This window comes from Trachemys scripta, chromosome 16, assembly GCF_013100865.1.
Source record: "Trachemys scripta elegans isolate TJP31775 chromosome 16, CAS_Tse_1.0, whole genome shotgun sequence".
Lineage (NCBI taxonomy): Eukaryota > Metazoa > Chordata > Testudines > Emydidae > Trachemys > Trachemys scripta.
The window spans coordinates 25,846,734-25,863,029 of NC_048313.1; the positions used below are offsets into that span (position 1 = coordinate 25,846,734).

At 58.3% G+C, this 16,296-nt stretch overlaps 1 protein-coding gene across 2 annotated transcripts in view; it reads left to right on the forward strand.

Moving 5' to 3' along the window:
• Positions 1–16,296, forward strand: part of LOC117888846 (E3 ubiquitin-protein ligase Rnf220-like) — a 30,034-nt gene that overhangs the window by 11,906 nt on the left and 1,832 nt on the right. The window contains exons 3-10 of one of the 2 annotated variants that reach the window (XM_034792619.1): positions 8,186–8,306; positions 8,501–8,543; positions 9,138–9,230; positions 9,620–9,662; positions 10,289–10,335; positions 10,774–10,900; positions 14,631–14,765; positions 15,605–15,677. In XM_034792619.1, coding sequence (XP_034648510.1) covers positions 8,186–8,306; positions 8,501–8,543; positions 9,138–9,230; positions 9,620–9,662; positions 10,289–10,335; positions 10,774–10,900; positions 14,631–14,765; positions 15,605–15,677 — 682 coding nt within the window. Of the gene's footprint in view, positions 1–8,185; positions 8,307–8,500; positions 8,544–9,137; positions 9,231–9,619; positions 9,663–10,288; positions 10,336–10,773; positions 10,901–14,630; positions 14,766–15,590; positions 15,678–16,296 lie in introns of both variants that reach the window. The other variant, XM_034792620.1, reaches the window with a different exon arrangement.

Sequence of the window (16,296 nt, forward strand, 5' to 3'; positions counted from 1 at the left end):
CACACGCCCCTGCACAGTCGCACACTCACCCTCTCACACACGCGCACGCTTCCCAATCACGCCCGCTCAGACACACACAATCACTCCCCATCACAGCCTCTCTCACAATCACACGCCCCTGCACACTGTCGCACACTTACCCTCTCACGCACGTGCACACTTCCCAATCACGCCCGCTCAGTCACACACAATCACCCCCCCCCCAATCACAGCTTCTCTCTCACAATCACACCCCACAGGCCCTGGCACAATCATCCACTCCCAGAGACAATCTCATGCACACACACACAGCCGCCCCCCCACCCCCACACCTGCAGCAGCTGCATCTGAAAAGGGAAAAGCCCATTGGTTGGGGGAGGCAGCACCGTGCTTTTGTTTGCCGGCAGAAAGGGCAGCCTATCAACAGTGACAACGCCCCCCCACACCCGCCCTGCCCCCACTTCCCTCCACTCCCCTCCCCATCTGCCCTGACAGTGCAACTTTAGGTTGGGAAAAGCAAACAAAGATTAGGCAGGTGTTTAAACTACTCCCTAGGCCCACAGCTGCCCTCCTGGGTTCTAACTCCAGCTCTGGGAGGGGAGTGGGATCTAGTGGTTAGAATATGGGGGAGCTGGGAGCCAGGACTCCTGGGTTCTATTCCCAGCTCTGGGACGGGAGTGGGGTCTAGTGGTTAGAATATGGGGGAGCTGGGAGCCAGGACTCCTGGGTTCTATCCCCAGCTCTGGGAGGGGAGTGGGGTCTAGTGGTTAGAGCAGGGGGAGCTGGGAGTCTGGACTCCTGGGTTCTATCCCCAGCTCTGGGAGGGGAATAGAACCCAGCCCCTGTGCACCACAAATCTGGACATCTGGAGCTGGGATTTTCCTCTCTCCATTGACCCCCCCCCAAATCTGCTAAGCCCCCTGAAATTGACATGCTTTGGGGTGGACTCTCTCTTGTTTGGGGGGAGGGTGTTTCAATGCGGCGGCCTGTCCCAGCAAGTGCTCACTCTCCAAACCATCCCTGTTTGTTTTAACTCCCTGAGGCTAACCACAATTGCCGGTCGGGCCTGCCAGGGCCGCGGCTAGTTGGAAGATTACAGCCCTCGCTAAAATGGTTGGGACAAATTCACCGCAGACAGCAGCTCTGTGGCAAACTCTAGGGATCCCACATAATCGCCCTGAGTTACCACATGGGCTGGGCAGACAGCAGGGGCTGGGGGAGGCAGCGAGCCAGCAGCCCCGTCACTGACTCCCTTTGGGGCCTTGAGCCGTTTTGCTTCTGGGGCCTGCCCTCGCCTCAGTTTCCCCATCGCTACAGAGCTGCAGGAGTGTGGCGCCGACGACAAGTCAGTGGGTCTGATTCTCTTCTTCCTGACATCGGGGTAAATCAGGAGTAAGCGGGGTAAATCCGCAGCTGCGCTGGTGTAGGTGAGATCAGAATCAGGCCCAATGGGGTCTATTCGGCCGCAGGAGCTGGGGTCCCATTGTTAGTTTAAGGCCGGGGATCTCAACCTTTTCCTTTCGGAGTTCCCCCCACCCTAATGCCAGCCCTGCTTGGCGGACCCCCTGAAACCTGCTCCCGGCCCCTGCAGTGGGCCCTGGACCCCTGGTTGTTTTAAGGGCTAATTAGAGTCTAAGGTCTGATGACCCTTAACCCCGCACCTCCAAATTCCCAGGATCACGTCGCGTCTACACTAAGCGAGGAAATCCCTTTCGAGGAGAGCGGCTGCTTCTCTTGCTCGGCTGGGGAGTGTCTTCAGAGCGACACCGCCCCCTACAGCTGTAGCGGTGCCGGTGCCTTCTGGGAACCCCCTGCCCCATAGCTGTCAGGGCTCGAACCCTCCTGCCTCGCTGGACATCTCTTGCAGTAGAGACGAGCCAACACTTCATAGAAAAGGGGCCTTCTGCATTGACGCTGCTGGACCCAGGACAAACCCCGTGGCTGTCCCGGGCTTGCTCACCACTAGGGGTCTCCCCATTGTCTCGTGGAAGAGGTTGGCATGGTCCAGGGCAGGCTGGCTTTGATCCTGTTAGGATGGGGTCCCTGCTCTGCGGCTGGGCCCAGGAGGGGTGGGGGGCTGGTAACTTGGCAATGGCAGGGCGGACGCACACAACAGAGCAACCTCTATTTATCTCCCAGCAGGAGTCAACCGCACGGTACAAACGCAACCTTTTCACGAGCCGCTGAGCAATCCGGCATCTCCCCCCTCCACTTTGCACGGCTGTCCCACCCCAGCGGGGGGAGTTCGGGTGGGCCTGGCTGGCCCCCTCTTTCTCTTGGATCTTGTCTTTTTGTCATGCTAATCCCCTCGCTGCGTGTATTCATCCCCGTCATTCTCTCCAGGCTGCCAGGAGAACAGTGGCAGATGGATGAGATGCAGGGTAGAAAGTCTTCTCCATAATCCAGTTCATGTCCCACTCCCCACCCCCACAGGCACGCATTACTAATGGGGCTAAGAACCTTGCTAACCACTGGGGCAGCACGCAAACAGCATGGGCCCACCTGTGCCTACGGGGTTAAACAGATCGATGCCTCATACAGAGGATCAGCTTCAAGAACCCTCAAGTCTTCAAAAAAATCACAAGTCCTTCCACCCCCCCATGAAGTTGGCTTAAAAATCATGAGGGGTTTTTAAAAACAATACCTAGATATTTTAAATTGTACCGTTTCCCTGGGGAGGGGATGGCCTGATGATTGCTTGGAGTCTTTAAAATGAGATGTAAGGATCTTTTAATGGGTGTGTTTTAATCCAGCTTCTGGGAGAAATTCGGGCTGTGTGTGGTGGGTCAGGGGTCAGGTGGGCTGGTCATGTAGGTCCCTTTCGGCCTGGGAAGCTTCCTGATGCTCCCAGCTCTGCATTAAGATAATGACTAGAATCCACTCTCATGCTTCAGGGCAGCAGCTGGTTGCATGCAGGGGTCAGGAAGGAATGTCCCAGTCGCCCCACCCAATGAACAATTGGCCAGATGGATCCTGGGTTTATAAGGTGGATAGAAAGCTGGCTAGATCATCGGGCTCAACGGGTAGTGATCAATGGCTCCATGTCTAGTTGGCAGCTGGTTTCAAGTGAAGTGCCCCAGGGGTCTGACCTGGGGCCGGTTTTGTTCAATATCTTCATTAATGATCTGGAGGATGGCGTGGACTGCATTCTCAGCAAGTTTGCAGATGACACTAAACTGGGAGGAGTGGTAGATACGCTGGAGGGTAGGGACAGGATACAGGGGGACCTAGGAAAATTAGAGGATTGGGCCAAAAGAAATCTGATGAGGTTCAACAAGGACAAGTGCAGAGTCCTGCACTTAGGACAGAAGAATCCCATTCACTGTTACAGACTAGGAACCGAATGGCTAGGAAACAGTTCTGTAGAAAAGGACCTAGGGGTTACAGTGGATGAGAAACTGGATATGAGTCAACAGTGTGCCCTTGTTGCCAAGAAGGCTAATGGCATTTTGGTCTGTATAAGTAGGGGCATTGCCAGCAGATCGAGGAACGTGATCATTCCCCTCTATTCGACATTGGTGAGGCCTCATCTGGAGTACTGTGTCCAGTTTTGGGCCCCCCCACTACAAGAAGGATGTGGAAAAATTGGAAAGAATCCAGCGGAGGGCAACAAAAATGATTAGGGGCTGGAGCACATGACTTATGAGGAGAGGCTGAGGGAACTGGGATTGTTTAGTCTGCAGAAGAGAAGAATGAGGGGGGATTTGATAGCTGCTTTCAACTACCTGAAAGGGGGTTCCAAAGAGGATGGATCGAGACTTTTCTCGGTGGTACTAGATGACAGAACAAGGAGCAATGGTCTCAAGTTGCAGTGGGGGAGGTCCAGGTTGGTTATTAGGAAAAACTTTTTCACTAGGAGGGTGGTGAACCACTGGAATGCGTTACCTAGGGAGGTGGTGGAATCTCCTTCCTTAGAGGTTTTTAAGGTCAGGCTTGACAAAGCCCTGTCTGGGATGATTTAGTTGGGAATTGGTCCTGCTTTGAGCAGGGGGTTGGACTAGATACCTCCTGAGGTCCCTTCCAACCCTGATATTCTATGATTCTATGACCCTATCGCGCTAGGTGCTGTACATTATTAGGTGTATTATGGTAACATCCAGGAGCCCCACTCATGGCCCAGGACCCCCATGTGCTAGGTGCTGCAGAGCCAGCCCACAGAAAGACAGGCCTTGCCCAGAGCGTTTCCAATCTATGGTGGACTTCCCAGCCCCTCTGCTCGGGCCGCTCTCTCATGACACTGATCTACGCTGCCGCTCTTGGGCATTTCGATGACCCTTCACTGCCTCAGCCTCTTTGTCTTGGGAATCTCCCCACCACGCCCTTCCAGCGCCATCATCCCCAGGACCTGGATCTCCCCGCCTCCTGCCTGCCCTGGCTGAAAAACGCAGGGAATCTCAGACCCAACCTCTTCAGCATCAGCCTGTCTCTGGGTCCTGCTGGCCGGGCAGAAAGGCCATGCATGGCCAGTCCCCAGGACAGGTGTACCCCTATCCCCGCCCCATGCTCCCAGCTAATCCACACTGGGGACCCGGTGCAGGATACTGACGGCCTGGAGAGCTGATCCTGCCCACCCCCGAGGCCAAATCCCCCCACCCTAGTGCCCCCTGGGTCAGAAAGAGAATGCCTGACCCCGCCCCATGGCAGTGACAAATGAGGGGGAAGGGGCCATGCTGGGGGGCCCGGGACTCCATTACATCTCACATGTATTCACAGCTCCCCGGGTGTGACCGGCCGCCCAGCTAGGGGCATAAAGCCTATTTTCCACTCAGCTGGGCGGGCTCGGGACCCCCCACGGCACGGCTGGGAGGGGGAGGCCCCTTTGGGCCTCTCCGTCAGGCACCCGGCGGTGACAGGGCGTGAAGAGGACAAATTGGCGTAGCTGATTCTCCCCAGGGGGGCCCTGGCCCCGAGGGGAGGGAGGAGCCCAGATCCAGCCCCTGCGAAGCAACCCAGAATGACTCCTGCTGACACACCCTCCCGATCTGTCTTTGGCAGATGGGGTGGGGTGGGGTGGGGTGGAGAGGGGAGCAGAGGAGACAATGGCCCTTCAGGATCTTAACTCAAGCAGAACTTTTGCCTCCATTTCCCCCTCTCCCCCCCCCGCACTGTGCAGCCATCCACTGCCTCCTCCTTCCCATGCCAGGGAGAGGCTGAGCAATAGAGGTCCAGTGGGGGGGGGGGAACTGGACACCCCCACCCCCCCGTCCCCCTGCAGACACACCCTCACTAGGCCCAGTCTGGAGTCATCAGCACAAAGATCGGGACTCAGCCTCCCAGGGAAATGGGGGAGGATTATCCTCAAGTCTACAGACTAGGGAAACTGAGGCGCTGGGGAGTGACTCTCCCAAGGTTATGCAGAGAGCTAGTGGCTAGACTGGGAATGGAACCCAGGAGTTCTGCTCCAGCCACTAGACTCCCCTCCCCTCCCAGAGCTGGGAACAGAACCCAGGCATCCTGGCTCCCTGCACCCCCCTGCTCTAACCATGACACCCTACCCCCCCTTCCAGACCCAGGAATAGAACCCAGGCGAACTGGCTCCCTGCCCCCCTCTGCTCTAACCACGACACCCTACCCCCCTTCCAGACCCCAGGAATAGAACCCAGGAGTCCTGGCTCCCAGCCCCATCTGGGGTTGGGGTCTCTGACAATAGCGCTGAGGCCCAGAGCTCTCCATCACAGAAATGCCCAGTGAAGCTGAGCTAATCATTCACTCCCCCCCCGCCCGCCCCCTCCGCTGTTGTGTTGTTGTTACAGCTCATGACACGTTTGCAGTGAAATTGGAATCCCCACCACTGGGAATTGCCTGGCTTCCTTCAAATCTCCGCCCCTGGCTGGTGGGAAGGCTTCCCCCCCCCCCGCCTCTGCCCTTACTGGTGGTTCCTTTCCCCCCCCCCCGCCCCTGCCCTGACTGGGGGGTCCCCCCCCCCCCCCCCCGCCTCTGCACTGACTGGTGGGTCCTCCCCTCCCCGCCCCCTGGGTGGTGGAAGTTGGAGATTTGGAACCTTGAGTTTCACTTTGAGGGATTCTGTGGGGTTTTGTCTGACGTGGAAACTCAGAACGAAACTCGGGAGTTCGAGCCTGCACTGGTCAGCAGGGGAGAAAGTGCTGTCAGGGAACTCCAGTCAGATGTCATCTTGTAAATATCACCTGCCATGGCGCTCACTGGGGGGACCATTGTGCCAGGCGCTGCCCAGACCCCGACCGAGATCAGGGCCCCATTGTGCCAGGCGCTGCACAAACCCCGACCGAGATCAGGGCCCCATTGTGCCAGGCACGGCCCAGACCCCGACCGAGATCAGGCCCCATTGTGCCAGGCACGGCCCAGACCCCGACCGAGATCAGGCCCCATTGTGCCGGGGGCTGCCCAGACTCTGACAGAGATCAGGGCCCCATTGTGCCAGGCACGGCCCAGACCCCGACCAAGATCAGGCCCCATTGTGCCGGGCGCTGCACAGACCCCGACCGAGATCAGGGCCCCATTGTGCCAGGCGCTGCCCAGACACATGGTAGGAGACAGTCCCGCCCTACCCCACAGAGCTCACAATCTAGTAGACAAGCCAGACAAAGGCCGGGTGAAAGCCAGTGTGCTAAGCCGCTGTCATGGTGGAAGGATGTTCGTGTAGTGACAACATTAGACAGAGACGCAGCTGCAATTCCTGGCTCTGCCATGACTCCCTGTGTACCCTGGGGGAAGTCACGGCCCTGCTCTGTGCCTCGGTTTCCCCATCTGCAAAATGGGTTACCAAGACCCCTTCTGCCTCTCTAGGTTGAAGAGCTCTCCAGGAAGGATCTGCTTCTCTCCTGGAGTTTGTACAGCACCAAGCGCAACAGGGCTCTGATTTTGGATAGAAACAACAATAATTATCCTCATTTTACAGATTGGGGAAACCAAGGCACAGAGCCAGCCTGTGGTGAAAATCTAGGTGTTTCAATAGGAAGTAAAATCCTGAACAGTGCGGGGAGCCCATGGAAGAGCTGGGAAGTGAGGCTAAAGCCCCAAAGGTCCAGAGCCTCCCTTCCGGGCCCAGATCAGCTTGAGTGAGAAGCTCAACCGTCAATATTGATATGCACATTGTCTCTGCGGGGGAGGGTGGGGGGGGGCTCGCCCCGCCTCGCCCTACAGCTGTCTGAGGCCTGCCCTGCGGGCGTCAGTTTCGCAGGAAGTTCTACCTTGCAGTTGGAAAGTTTGGGTTTTTTCGAGAGCAAATAAACAGAACCGAGGCACCTTGCTGATTTTTGGCCTCCTGGGACGTGGAATTGAAACTGGGCAATGTGGTCCCTTTTCAGCTCTAGGACATTGGAGGTGGGGGCGGAGGGGAAGGCTAAAAACAACCCGCTGCTTGGGAAACAACATTTCATGAGGTCAGTGAGACCCAATGAGATCTCAGCTCTGCTGCTGCCTTGGGCGAGGAGTGTGCCTGCTCCGTGCCTCAGTTTCCCCTCTCACTCCCTTTGTCTATTTAGCTTGTCAGTGGGAGTTTTGCCGCTATGAAGTCAAAGGCAGGGCTGGAACCCAGGTGTCCTGACCTCAGCCCAGTGCCCTGGGTTACATCACAGTGCCTCTGCGCACACCTTGCCTCTTGGGGTGCGTACAGCACCTGGCGCAATGTGGGGCGAGGGGACGCTGGTCTCGGTTGTTGCCTCTGGCCGCTATAACCAGGGCTGATCTTGCATCAGCTGATAAGGAAGAACTGTCCAACCATTGATCTTTCTGCAAAACCTTCTGTGCTCCTCCAGCCTTAATCTCTCCCTTATCCCAACCCGTTCAGACCCAAGCCGTGCCTCCCACCCCTGCCAGGCAGCAGGTGCCCTGCTGTCCCTGGTTGGAGACAATAACCCCAACAGGCAGCGGGGATTGATTAATAGCTCGTTAACCAGACCCTGAACCCCAGCCAGGGCTGAAGGAAGAAGCTCCCGGGGTCACATCGCAGAGGGCAGCAGCTGATCGACCATACTGATTGATGGGGGATCTCCGCTCCCGGGCTCCTCGGCCCAGCTGCCCTCTGCTGGCCCCCCGGAGAGGCCTGGGCTTGGTAACCGGCTCCTCCTGCTTCTTAGGGTGGGACGGGGACTTGCAGATTCGGACCCTCCCAGCAGGGGGCGTTGGGGGGAGTGGGGCAGGAGCGCTGGCTGTGGGGGGGGAGCACCCAGCTGGGCGGGACATCCCCAGGGCTGTGGGTCTGACTAGGGTGTCTCCTTTTTCCCAGGGGAGAAGAAGCTGGAGCCGTTGGCCCTTCGGTGCCCCCTTTGCCAGAGGGAGCTGCAGTGCACGGAGCTGGGGCAGCACCTGCAGCAGGAGATCGAGAGACTCGCCCACCTCCTGGACAGGTACGGGAGCCCCCCGCCCCCTCCCCATGGGCAGGTACGGGAACCCCCCACCATGGACAGACACAGGAGCATCCCTACCCCAGTGAGTCAGCGAGACCCCTGGATGGCGGGGGGCTTTGTGGACTGGTCCCACTGGAGCTCGACCCTCTCCGTCCTCCCCCCCGGCAGCTCACCCTTTCCTTCTCTCTCCGCAGGGAGGCCACGACCCCTCTGGAGGACGCCCAGAGATCGTCCCAGGTGAGCTTTCCCTCCCTCCCCGGCGCCGGGGATGGCTGCAGCAAAGGGGTTTTGTCCCTCTTCCCCTCCTCCCTGGGGTTCCCCGCACATCCCCATCACCCTTCCTGGGGAGGGGCACTTAGGAGCTAGAGGCTGAAGTCTCCCCTGTGGGTGAACTCCAGGGGGTGCTATCCTGGCCCAGCCCAGTCATTGCCCCAGCTCATAGGCTGTGAGAGGCAAGAGTAGAGGTGGTGAACACTGATTCTTCGCAGAGAGCTACTGAGACTGGAGTAGCCGCGAGCTCACCCCACAGCCAGCGCTCCTGCCCTGCTCCCCACAGCGCCCCCTGCTGGGAAAGGCTGGGACTGGAGTAGCCAGGAGCTCCTCCCCACAGCCAGCGCTCCTGCCCCGCTCCCCACAGCGCCCCCTGCTGGGAAAGGCTGGGACTGGAGTAGCCAGGCGCTCCCCCCACAGCTCCCTGCTGGGAGAGCTTGGACTCCAAATGTACATAATCACTCAACCCCCAGGGGCTCCAGCCACCCCGCTGGTCTTCCCCTGCTGCTCCACCCCACATGATCAGCGGCGCAAGCTCACCCCTCACATCTGCCCTTCCAGTCACCAGCGATCTCCGCTCAGGATGGCACGGATTCTCCCAAGGGGTCGCCGCAGGCCTACGAGGACGGGCACAACAAGGTGGACAGGCAGCAGGTGCGCTTCCCCCCCCCAACCAGACCACAGCCCTCAACAGGGACTCGAACTGGGGACCTTCAGCTGCGCAGACACTAGCCCCAAACATGGGAGATAAAGGGGCCCTTCCCCCGGCTGGTGTAGCTGGCTGGTGTAGTACCTAGACCTTGCCACTAGAGGGAGACACGATTGCATGGAGTAAACCAGGGTGTTGCATGAGATTAGCTGGAGCCATGTGGTGGGGGTTGGGGGGCCTGACTTGGGGTCCCCTTTCTCCCCGACCCCTGGGCAGGGGGGAGGCTCCGCAGATGCAGCTGGGGTGAACCGCTTAGAGCCTGGGGTGGGAGGCGACATGAGAGCAGTTTTCTTCCTTCACCTGAGACTCACCCCTTTGCTTTCTCCCCCCACAGACCTTTCTGCGGGTGAAGTCAAACCGGGAGGGCCGCATGGGAGGTGAGAAGGGGACTCGGCTTGGATCTGGGGTGTGTGTGTGTGGCATTTATACTGGGAGGGGAGGGTCGGACTGAAGCTTTGTTGGGGGTGGATCAATGCTGATAAGGAGCAGGAAGGTCTAGTGGTTAGGGCACGGGACCGGGACCTTCACACACACGGGTTTCGATTCCTGGCTCGGACACCAAGCGGTTAGAGCTGGGACTCTAGTTCTAAAAGAGAAGTAACATCTAACAGTGAGGGTGGACTTTTCCCAGCCGTGCCTCTCATTGACTGCGCGGCACGGCACTGCTCCGTGACTCAGTTTCCCCATATTTGTCGAGTGGGGGATAATAATGTTGAGCCACTTTGGAAAGTCTCGCAGGGGAGGCACGTTAGAAGCAGAAAGCGTGACCCTGGGCCCATGCCTGGCTTGGCAGACTCCATTTTTTTGGGGAATTTAATAATCTGGGTGGGTTAGATTGCAATCTGGGCGCCGATCCAGTGATCCCAATCCCCCTAAATTGTCCCCTGCCCGGGTCCCTCAATGGAGATCCATGGGCTGTCCAGCGCTCCCCATCACCCCCCTCTCCAGAGATACACAGCCTCCCCTGGAAGGTGCTTACCGATTGGTCTCTCTTGTCTTGCAGCCAGAGCCGGCCGGTTTAAGCGGATCAGACCCTGCCTGGAGGAGCAGGTGAGGATCCGGGGCTGGGTGTCTGGGTGTGCATGGATCGGGCCCTGTATCTAAGAGGTTTAGCCCCAGAGATCGCCCCTGAGTGGTGCCATGTTCAACTGCGGTCTAAGGGCCAAGGATGAGGGCAGGCATTTTAATATGAGATTGCACTAGAGACAGTCGTGTGGAGAGTGAGAATGTCCCCAGCAAGGCTTGATACCAAGGTAGATGGGCCCATGGGTCTGATCCAGGATGGCACGAAGTGGGGGGATATGGGGCTACTTAAGCCTTGATCTGCAGCAGCGTGGCCGGGGTGGGGGGATACTAGATTGCAGAGGTGTCCCTTGAGGGTGCTCTGGGGAGACGGTCTCTGCTTCCCACCCCTACCAAGGATTGAACTCCCAGCAGCAAGAGACAGACTCCCCCCACATACGTCCGGTGTCTGTGTCTCTCCCGGAGGCCCAGATGGAGGGGCCTCTCCCCAGGGGCTCCAGGCTGGCCGAGGCAGAGGACGAGTTCTCCGACGAGAGCCGCTGTGGCGGGTACGAATATCGCAGCCCGAAGAAAAACGTCCTGGAGACGAAAGGTAGGGGGCAGCTCTCGCGATGGGGACAGACGGGGGGGCTTGGGAGGCATGCGTGTGGGTCCCTGCCCCCCCCCCCAGGTGTGTGAATTCTCTTCTTGCCCTCCCTCTTCCTCGCTTTCCCCTTCCGCCGGTGCTCTGGCTGTGTCTGAGCGAGGCCTGGAGCTGATCCGTGTCAGTTACTCCCAGGTGCCTCTAGGCTGCTCTCTCCCGCCACCGTCCCAAGCACAGGAAGGGAGTAACTGAGAATTCACCCGTGATGGGTCTGTTCAGCGCTGGGCTGCACCGGCTCTGAGCCAGCCGGGCGTTCCTACCGCCTCCCCAGAGGAGCTCTCTTGAGAGGGAGGGGGGCTGTTCACCCCTGTGGAGCTACCGGATGAGTTTGTTACACTGGGGTTAGAGTCGGAGCAGAACCTTTGATGCTGGAAAATGGGCTTGGTCAGACTAGAGTAGGGTGTGATACACCTGTGGGTACTGGGGGCGAGACCACTGCCCTCTACTGAATGGAATCAGAATGCTCAGGTGTGTGTCATAAGCCCTGTATTGCTAATGGAGATTCTCCTTTAATTCAGGCAGCAGAAGTTTAACCCTTTGGAGGAGGCGAAGGCTCTGTCCCCGAGGCCCCCTGTGTATGGCTTAGCTGAAATCCAGGGCGTCTCTGCTCCGCAGTGCACTGATTCCAGGCAGATTCACCCCTTCTGCTTTGTTCTTGTTTTTAAATCCAAACCCCTCTCCACAGCACGTTCCCCAGCCAGAGGCCGAAACGTCACAAATTTCAGTTCCTCAAACCCACACCTGGATTTGTACAGACTGGTTGGCTCAGCAGAACCCGGCTGAGAAATCTGACCGTTTCCTGTACTTCGCGCTTCCTGCCCTCGCTTCAGCCTGGGCTCAGTTCCTTGCTATGGCATTCACATCCCCAGGGACCTCATGGGATTAGAGTGAGGGGAGGGGGGCTGAGAGTCAGGACTCCTGGGTTCTATCCCCAGCTGTGGGAGGGCAGTGGTGTCTAGTGATTAGAGCTGGGGGGGCAGTCAGGTTTGGGATCAGGACTCCTGGTTTCTATCGGCTGCTCTGGGAGGAGAGTGGGATCTAGTGGTTAGAGCACAGGGGGGCTGGGAGTCAGGACTCCTGGGTTCTATCCCCAGCTGTGGGAGGGCAGTGGTTACCTAGTGCTTAGAACACTGGCTGTGGGAGAAGGGAGTATTGTCTAGTGGCTGGAGCAGGGGACTGGGAGCCAGGACACCTGGGTTCTCTTCCTCTGTGTGACCATGGTCAAGTCATGTCCCCCCCGGTGTGCCTCAGTTTCCCTAATTGTATCATGGGAGTTATACTTCCCAGGGTGGGTTGTGAATCTTTCCAAAGCCCTTTGACACAATCCTTAGCTTGGCTGGCTGGTGCTATAAGAAAGGCAGGATGGTCCAATGAGTCTAGGATGTGGGAGACAAGGGTTCAAGTCCCTGCTCGGCCACAGACTTCCGGTGTGACCTTGGGCAAGTCACTTAGCCTCTCTCTGCCTCGGTTTCCCCATCTATACAACGGGGATAATAGCCCTGGCCAGCTTCCTGGGGGGTTGTGAGGATGTGCAGATTGTGAGGTGCTCAGATACAATGAGAATGAGGGCCACCTAAGATAGACTAGACAATACAACGCGTTGTTAATTATCAGTGGTAATGAGCAGCAAAGGCGGGGGTGGGGCAGGAGAGAGGCCAGCCTCAGATCTCTCAATGGAAAGTGGGACGCCAACAGAACGGACACCTGGGCCCAGCTCCCGAGCTGGCGTAAACTGGTGTCACTCCATTGGAGTCGGTGGAGCTCTGCTGCTCTACACCGGCTGGGGGATCTGGCCCTTGTGGAATAACTTGCCCCAAATCTCTCCCCCTTTCCTAGTGTGGCCTAGTGCAAGTCGTGTTGCCGCTCGGTGCCTCAGTTTCCCCTCCCAGTCTGTGTCTATTTGGAGTGTAAACTCTTCAGGGCAGGACTTGTTCTGCGTCCGAGGAGCACTGGGAACCTGATTTCTGTTGGGGGATCTTACATGGGAAGCTCTCTAGGGCAGAAACGATCTCTTTGTTCTGGGTCTGTACAGCGCCCAGCACAAGGAGGTCCTGGGCCGTGACTTGGGTTCTTAGATGCTACCGTAATACACCTAATAAATAATGTTCAGCACCCCGCATAATGGAGTCCTGCTGGACCATGACTGGGGTGCCTAGGTGCTACCGTAATACACCTAATAAATAAGAAACTACACTGACACTCGTCCTGGGGACCCAGAGTTTTAGTCCAGTTATGCTTGCCATCCTCCGCCCTCCGTCTTCCTCACCAAAAATTGTGCAGGGTCTTAGTTCTGCCGAATAAAAACAAACGTCAAACCCGGCGAACTTTGGATGAGACGGAATTCTTGTCGGGATTATCGCTTTGCTGGGCGCTTTCGGAGAGGAGCCGGTGGCCCTGGTTCTTAACGATCGGGCGTTGCGGTGATACAGTCCAGCTCGGGGCCCCGTTACGCTAGGTGCTGTACAGACCCGTTGTCCCATGCTAATGCCGCAAGGGAGCGAGGAGAGGGATCCTGGCTGTTTAATTTTGTACTTAAAACCGGGGCCTGTCTGGTCAGTTTCTTTGGTGTGAGCTGGTCTGGGCAGGAGCCGTGTTAGGGGTCTGAATGCACAGGTGAGATGGTTTAAAGGACTGAGGCATCTTCCTTGCAAGGAAAACTCCTTTTTAGCAGGACTATGCTGTGATCAGCATAAGGGTGGGGGGGCTGCCGGGCACAGACCAGCCCTCGCGCCCCCTACCCCCCCGCCACTGTTGTTGCCACCCAGGATCTGTCTGGGCTGTCGTGAGACAGGATCTGCTGTCCCTGGGAGGGGGGAGTTGCCACTGAGTTTGACACTGGCTTCCTGCCCCTAGAGCAGTGTAGCTGGGGAGGCTGTCTCCCTGCCCCCCCACCCCCAGTGTCTCCCAGTTCAGGTTGTCACGGCGGAAGCCCCTGGCATTGTGGTTCCCACTTCCTCCGCTCGCCCCTCTGTCGGCGGTATCTGGGCAGAGACTTCTCCCAGAGGGAGAGTTGTATTACTACCTGGGGGCGGCGGGGCGGGGGCATTGCTATCCTTATTTCAGGAGCCTGTGCCCCTGCCTGCCGCCCACCCCACCAGCTGCCTTCCTGCCCCCCCTTCCCTGCACATATCTGTTCCCCAAAGCCGCCGTCCTTTCGGGATTCCCCACCAGGCCAGTGGGGTACAGCGATGAGCTGGCCTCCCTCGTCCGCCCCTCCCTCCTCATGCTGCTGGCTGACCTTAGGCAAGTCACTGCCCTGCTCCGTGCCTCGGTTTCCCCTCTACCTTCCATCTACTTAGATTGTAAACTCTCTGGGGCACCGTCTCTTGCTGGGTATTTGTGCAGCACCCGGTGCAACGGAGGGGCCCGTGATCCCAGTCCGGCGTGGGTCTGTGCAGTGCCTGGCGTGATGTGGGGCAGGGAGGGAGGTCTGATCTGAGTTGGGGGGAATCTCAGTCACATGCTACCATAATACAGCGGTAAGGCCGTTCGTTTCCCCCCCATCCCCGGCTGGCCACGCGTGGTGGTTGATGAGTGGGGTTCCAGCCTTGGCTAAGAGAGCTGGCTTTTCTACCTCAGCCAGCGGAACCTGATGCCGTTAGATCTCGGGGGTGGCAGGTTGGGTCCGTACAGCTGATGCCCAGTGCTGTATTAAGAGCCCCTCCCCCATCTCTCCCAGACTGCAGACTCTTGGGGGCACGGAGCAGCGACGAGGCGGACATGGACTCGGACGGTGACGAGCTGCCGGCCTTCGCCAAGCCGACGTATCCTGCTCCCTGTGGGGCTGAGGGAGGAGCTGACCTTCCGGGCTGGGGTGAGGAGCAGGCATAGTGCCTGCGAGGTTTCCCTTCTGCCCCTAGACTAGGTGATCATTCAGAGAAGTGGCGGGGTAGCAAAGCCCCATGGCTGCACCATTCGCACCCGCAACTCACGGAGCTGTGGCTCGACCCTGCTTCCAGGCCGCACAGCCCTGCGGCTGGAGCTGATGGAGCGCTCCCCCGGCTGGCAGCAGTAGTAAGTCCCTTAGTTGCTCCCAAGTGGACCCAGCTGCTGGTGATGTGCCAGGCCCTCTATAGGCGCGGGGAGGAGACAGCACACGCTCTAGCCCAGCTGGTTAGCGCTTGTGCAGCGTGGCACAGAACCAGAGGGCAAGGTTGGATGGAAGCGTCGTGCTGGGCCGGTGGTGAACTCACACTAGTGCTTAGAGCAGCGTGGGCTGAGAGCCGGGACACCTGGGTTCTAGTCCTGGCTCTGGAAGGGCAGTGGGGTCTAGTGGTTGGAGCAGGAGGGCTGTGACTCAAGACTTGGATTGCTATGCCTGGCACTGAACTCTGCCTCCCTCTTTAATTCAGGCAGGTTGCGTGGCCTTTTGTGCCTCAGTTTCCCCCTCCCCAGCCAGTTTGCAAAGTGCTTTGAGATCCTTGAATGAAGCGCAAAGCACACTTGGGCTCTGGCCTGGACTGTGGGCTCCATAATCGGCACGTTCCATGACCGCCTCTCTCAACAGACTCAGCTCGGGCCCTCTCCCTGATTTCAGCCCTGGCTTTTGGGGGACACTGGCTAGATCCCTGGAGCTCTATGGCTTTGCGGGGAGGGGGCTGTAAGGGTATTGTCTCTTCCTTCACTGCCACCTGACCAGGTGCCTGTCTCCAGTCTCGAAGAGCGCCCCAGCGGAGGAGGACAGCAAGAAGCCAGGGGGCCTGGGTGCACCTGGGACAGCAAGAGGGTAAATCAGTGGGGGCTCCCTTGTTCTCTTGGCTTCTTTCCAGTGCCCTGTTGCTCAGTCGCTTGCACCTGTCCTGACCCCTCCGCCGCAAGCAAAGTGGAGCCCGCTAGACGCTACAGAAGACCTGTTCCTGGCCATCTCTGTCTGCGGGCCAACGGAAAGGTGCTCCCATGGGCCATCTGCCCTGGCATCCTGCATCTGGCACCGCTGGGACAAACCAGCTAGTCCAGCCCCATTGATCACCAGCCCCGGATCCGTCGGAGGAGGATGTGGGGAGATATTTAGGGTGGGGAGGGGGTAGATCTATAGGGGCTGTTAACCTTGCTGGTGATCAGAGAAACATGAGGCCGGAAGGACGCCCGAGAGGCCGGGTTAAGTATACCTGGACCATCCCTCCCGGATGTTTGTACAACCTCCAGCGATAGGCTTCCCCACCCTCCCTAGGTCACCTGTCCCCGAGCTGCTCCAAGGTCTCCCGGCCCTGGGGGAGTGGGCTGTGGTGTGTGCACTTGACTGCCCTGACCTGCCCCCTTAATGGGCAGCAGGTTTAAAACAAATAAAAGGAAGTTCTTCCTCACACAGCGCACAGTCAACCTGTGGAACTCCTTGCCTGAGGAGG